Genomic DNA, 6,000 nt, shown 5'->3' with positions numbered 1-6,000 from the left:
AAGAAGTAAGAGAAACAAAATAAAAGATAAGAGAGAGTTAAAAAAACAAAAGAAGCAAATGGAAAAGTAGACAGAGCAGATGAACCCTGGGTTCAGAAGCCCGACTCTGCTGCCATCTTATGGGAGATGTAAGCTCTTATGAAAAAATAAAGAGAGGCTGCATCAAGTGATTTCTATCTGATCCTGTTGGGAAGTATGGGAGAAATCTTGATTACGTTTACACAAAATGTCTGCAGTTGGATGTGTATTGTACAAGTTACTTGAGTGGAAAACAGTAAGTAAAAACTGTGTAGCTGCTGAAATCATGGAGAGAATGTTCTAGTAAAAGGCAGGGTTGCCTACTAAAATGGCAAGCAGCCTAGTGCTTGAGTAAGATGATTGGAGGAAAGTAAAGTGGTTAGAGTGGACATAAATGTATGAGAATGTGAGCCCTGGTGACTGGGGAGGTTGGAATCAGACCAAAAAGGGTATAATATACAAGATAATAAAATGTGAGGCTGGATGAACACAGCAGGCCAAGCAGCATCTCAGGAGCACAAAAGCTGACGTTTCGGGCCTAGACCCTTCATCAGAGAGGGGGATGGGGAGAGGGAACTGGAATAAATAGGGAGAGAGGGGGAGGCGGACCGAAGATAGAGAGAAAAGAAGATAGGTGGAGAGAGTATAGGTGGGGAGGTAGGGAGGGGATAGGTCAGTCCAGGGAAGACGGACAGGTCAAGGAGGTGGGATGAGGTTAGTAGGTAGATGGGGGTGCGGCTTGGGGTGGGAGGAAGGGATGGGTGAGAGGAAGAACAGGTTAGGGAGGCGGAGACAGGTTGGACTGGTTTTGGGATGCAGTGGGTGGAGGGGAAGAGCTGGGCTGGTTGTGTGGTGCAGTGGGGGGAGGGGACGAACTGGGCTGCTACACTTGCCCCCACACCTCCCCCCTCACCCCTATCCCCGGCCCCAAGATGACATTCCACATTAAGCAGAGGTCCACCTGCACATCTGCCAATGTGGTATACTGCATCCACTGTACCCGGTGTGGCTTCCTCTACATTGGGGAAACGAAGCGGAGGCTTGGAGACCGCTTTGCAGAACACCTCCGCTCAGTTCACAACTACACCTCCCAGTTGCAAACCATTTCCACTCCCCCTCCCATTCTTTAGATGACATGTCCATGATGGGCCTCCTGCAGTGCCACAATGATGCCACCCGAAGGTTGCAGGAACAGCAACTCATATTCCGCCTGGGAACCCTGCAGCCTAATGGTATCAATGTGGACTTCACCAGTTTCAAAATCTCCCCTTCCCCCACTGCATCCCTAAACCTGCCCAGTTCGTCCCCTCCCCCCACTGCACCACACAACCAGCCCAGCTCTTCCCCTCCACCCACTGCATCCCAAAACCAGTCCAACCTGTCTCCGCCTCCCTAACCTGTTCTTCCTCTCACCCATCCCTTCCTCCTACCCCAAGCCACACCCCCATCTACCTACTAACCTCCTCCCACCTCCTTGACCTGTCCGTCTTCCCTGGACTGACCTATCCCCTCCCTACCTCCCCACCTATACTCTCTCCACCTATCTTCTTTTCTCTCCATCTTCGGTCCGCCTCCCCCTCTCTCCCTATTTATTCCAGAACCCTCACCCCATCCCCCTCTCTGATGAAGGGTCTAGGCCCGAAACGTCAGCTTTTGTGCTCCTGAGATGCTGCTTGGCCTGCTGTGTTCATCCAGCCTCACATTTTGTTGTCTTGGATTCTCCAGCATCTGCAGTTCCCATTATCTCTGATAATATACAAGATTGCCATTTGCGGTATTGTCAGTCTGTATCATCAGCAGAGATGGAGAATATTTTTCAATGTCTACCCCAGGTCATCATTTATCTCGATGACAGTGAAAACTAATAAGAAGCACCTAGAGAACTTGAAGAGTCTTTAGATGTTTCTCCCAGGCAGGCTTACACCTTAGAAGGTTAAAATATGTGGTCCAGGCAGTCAAAGTGACCTACTTGGGCTAAAGAGTCAACAAGACCAGGTTACGCCTGTTGTAAGATAAAATGAGAGTGATCAAAGGTGCCCGGACTCTTACATCTAGACTGGAGTTTAGGTCTTTCCTCGGGTTGGTGAATTATTCCAGAAAATTCATACATCATCTGGCTTGCATCCTGGCACCATTGCGTCAGTTTTTGAAAAAGGGTCAGCCTTGGAAATGGTCGCATAACCAAGCCATCGCTTTCAGGGAAATGAAGAAACATCTTCGAAAGTGTTGGCACACTATGAACCCAAGTGAGATTTGGTATTGACATGCAATGCTTCCCTGTACAACATTGTATTAGGTCATAGGTGGCCCAACAGAGAGGAATGTCCAATAGTGTATGCAAGAATTGGGCTAATGCAGAGCATAAATATACCCAGATAGAGAAGGAAGGTTTGGCGTTCATATTGAAAATCAGGAAATTCTATCAACACCGTAATGGAAGTAAATTTGTAACAATAGCAGACTATAAACTCCTGATAGCTCTATTTAAAGCAGTGCCAGCCATAGCTTCAGGCTAAATTCAGTGGTGGGCTTCAATATAAAGTGCGTATAATTTTTAATTTGAATACCATCCAGAAGGTAAAGTAGTGAATATGGATGCATTCAGCCACCTACTGCTGGTAGATACACCACCATTGATACCACCCCTGGAAGAACCTGTAATGGTTTTAAATTTTCTGGACACATTTCCAGACAAAACTGACAACATCAGACTTTGGATGCAGATCTGGTCCCGGCAAAACTGAAACAGCTGGTGGTGATGGGGGAAACCAAAGAGCCATCAAAACCAAAATGAAAATGTCTTTGGACCCAGTGAAACCAGATCACAGTAGAAGAGGCATGTTATCATGGGGAGCAAGAGCTGTTGTCCTGAGCAAAAGTTGCCACCAGATACTGGCTGAACTCCACCAGTGTGGTCCAGGGCTTTCCAAAATGAAGATAATGGTGAGACGTGATGCACGTGGTGGACAGGATTGCTTGCAGAAATAGCTGCATTGGTGGGGCAGTGTACAGAATGCTAAAAAAGAGCAAAAATTAAAGCCAGCAGCTCCCCACATTCCTGGGGATGGCTGGGTGAACCCTGTACTCAGAAACATGACAACTGTTAAGGTCCTTTCAGGGGCTCAATGTTTTTATTCATCATGGATGCCCACTCAAAGAGGCTGGATGTAGACAGAGTAGATTCATCAAACATGGGAACGACAATAGAAAAACTGTGGGCAACCTTTGCAATGCACGGATTCCTAGAAGTTTCAGTCACAGAAAACAGGCCAGCAGGGAATTTAGTATTTCCTAAAGTTGAATGGTTCTCAATATATAAGGACAGCTCTGTACTATCCACCATCCAATGGTCTGGCAGAAATTGCAGCCCAAACTTTGAAGGCTAGCTTAGAACAACAGCCTATAGCATCACTAGATATCAAACTACTCTGTTTCTGTTTGATTATTGGACCAGCCCTCAAGCAACTGCAGAGAAAGATCCACTCGAGTTTCTGATAGGGAGAGAGCTCTGTATCAGGTTAATTCTGGCCTTCCCATAAGTGGGGTGGTGAAACAGCATCAGGAATGCCAATGCTGGATTCAAGATTCTGCCATGCAAGAGATACAGTTTATTTAAGGGAACAAAGTTTGGTGCAGGAACCACACAAAAGGCCCTGCGTGAATAAGAAGCATGGTCAATGTGAGGTCAAGCCTAGTGACTATAAAGTTTGGGTAGGCATGACAGTGCTGAACAAGCACATGGACCGTGTGAAAGTTGCAAACTCACAAACGGTGTGAGAACAAAATGTGCCCAACTCCTCGAAAACATTTCCAACTCTGTCGGAACCTGTGGACTTCCTCTCTCCATCAAGTGTTGAAAATATTTTGGAACCTGAGAAGGACCTGACGGATGTCCCCACGTTAATGCCTTTGCTGCCTGAAGGAGAGAATGGATTTCTTCCAAGATGCTCCTTGTACAAGTAGCGAGCTACCACACACCACATGCTGTTGTATCAGAGGCAGAGTTGGAGGAATCTGCCTCTGTGTTGAAATGCGCCAGGAGTAGACACACAAAAAAAGAACTGGTCTCTATCCTCAGATTCAAGGTGTGTTGGGGTTGGGAGGTGAAGGGATGGAATGACTCCAATGAGGTCAGCCACGCGGACATTGTAGAATTTGAGTTCGCTGATTAGGGCTGCTAATGTGGTCTGATCAGGGAGCTCTGGCTGACAGATATAAACAGAAGCATCAGACATCATCTATCAGACATCTTGTTAATTCTGAGAGCTGGCTTTGAGGAAGCTGGATCAATGTTGAGGACTTTCTACATATAACTGATGGGTGACTTGGTGACAGGATGCTGGATTCTGTGGAATTGTTTCGACTACCACTGCGCTGCAAGAGCTCTTATACTGCAACTGCTCCACAGTCTAGATGTTTTCAAAAATTTCTGTTCAGAAGTTTTATCCCTATGTTGTTGTTTCTCTAGTTTGTGTGTGAATACACATATTTTGAAGACAATGGAAGAGGGACATTTTTCTTAGATTTCAGCTGATGATTCTATTTTACAAATTATTGAAATAAACAGAATTATAATAATGTGCAATACATGTCATTTAACAGTGCAATGGTTGCTTTGCTTTTGCTTTCGTTTATTGTTGTTACATATACTGATATACAGTGAAATTTTTTTTATGCTATTGAAGCAGATCACACCATACATAGGTACATCAGGGTAATACAGCAGAAAGCATAATATAAAATTACAGCTACAGAGAAGGTGCAGGGAGGAATGAACTTCAATATTTGAAAGATCCATTCAAAAGTCTGATAGCTGTGTAGAAGAAACTGTTCTTGATCATGTTGGTACATTTTTAAAAACTTTTGTGTCCTCTGCCTGTTGAAAAAGTGTATAACCAGAGTGTGAGAGGTCTTTAGTTACGTTGCCTGCATCCCCGTGGCAGACTGACCTTCCTCTTGGTCATCATCCTTGTTTGCTCCTTGCTCAGGGTGCTAATCCAGGCTTCCACCAGTTTTCACAGTGCTGCCAGTGGGACCTTGTTTGGAGTTCTTTTCCTGCACTTTGGGATCATCAGATGTGTTGATTTCTTCCCTTCCATTGCATCGTTGCCAGCCAATGCACTTCTGCCATTTTTCAAAAGCACCATCCCCACTCATGCCACAAATTCTCTCCCATGCTGATCTAGTCCAAAGAAGTTTCCTCAATTCAGTCAACCTCTCTTGGGCAATCTCCTCCCCATCCACACGACTACCCCGCAATTCATCTCCCCCTCCAATGCCATTACACACTCCCTCCTTCCCAGCTACATCCCACATAGTGGCTGAATTCACCCCTCTTTGAACTTACCATGAAGTTACATTATTTGTGTTTTAAGTGTCCAGTTTGTATTTGAATACACACATCTTGAAAACTTTGAAAGAGGAACATTTTCCTTCAATTTTGGCTGTTTCACCAATTAACAAAATAAACAGAATTGCAATACATGTCAATAAATAGTGCTGGATAACAAAATGTGAGGCTGGATGAACACAGCAGGCCAAGCAGCATCTCAGGAGAACAAAAGCTGACGTTTCGGGCCTAGACCCTTCATCAGGGAGTGCAGTGGGTACTTTCCTGTTGGGCACTATCTGCACTTCCTCCTTGGTTGTGGATCAGATCCAAACTTCCACCAGATTGCTCACTGGATCTTGGCTCTGTTCCTCATGTGGGGAATCATCAGGTGTGTTGGAGGGACCTGCTGGAAGACACAGTCACATGTAAGAACTTGAGCCTTAAACCAAGCATGCAAACAGAGAGATTCCCATATTTAGGTGGAGCGGGAGGTTAGCAACTGGTGCTATAACTTGCTGATGTAGAGATGTGAATGCCAGCTCCATCGCAGGAATAGCAGGCTATAGTAATCAGGTTGTACAGTTTTTATTATGTAAGACATTAAAGCCCTATGGCAGCAGTTACACCCTGGGCCTCCTGCAGTGCCATAA

The 6,000-nt window shown here is 45.5% G+C and overlaps 1 protein-coding gene across 1 annotated transcript in view; it reads right to left on the bottom strand.

Annotated features, from left to right (window-relative positions):
* Window positions 1-4,773: 4,773 nt before the first annotated feature.
* Window positions 4,774-6,000, bottom strand: part of LOC132206235 (uncharacterized) — a 35,041-nt gene continuing 33,814 nt past the window's right edge. Inside the window, exon 4 of the mRNA XM_059639611.1 lies at window positions 4,774-5,756. Within this exon, the coding sequence (XP_059495594.1) occupies window positions 5,697-5,756 (60 nt within the window). The 3' untranslated portion in view covers window positions 4,774-5,696. The remainder of the gene's footprint in view (window positions 5,757-6,000) is intronic.

Source organism: Stegostoma tigrinum, chromosome 34, assembly GCF_030684315.1.
Source record: "Stegostoma tigrinum isolate sSteTig4 chromosome 34, sSteTig4.hap1, whole genome shotgun sequence".
Lineage (NCBI taxonomy): Eukaryota > Metazoa > Chordata > Chondrichthyes > Orectolobiformes > Stegostomatidae > Stegostoma > Stegostoma tigrinum.
This window is presented reverse-complemented; position numbering and strand designations above follow the sequence as displayed.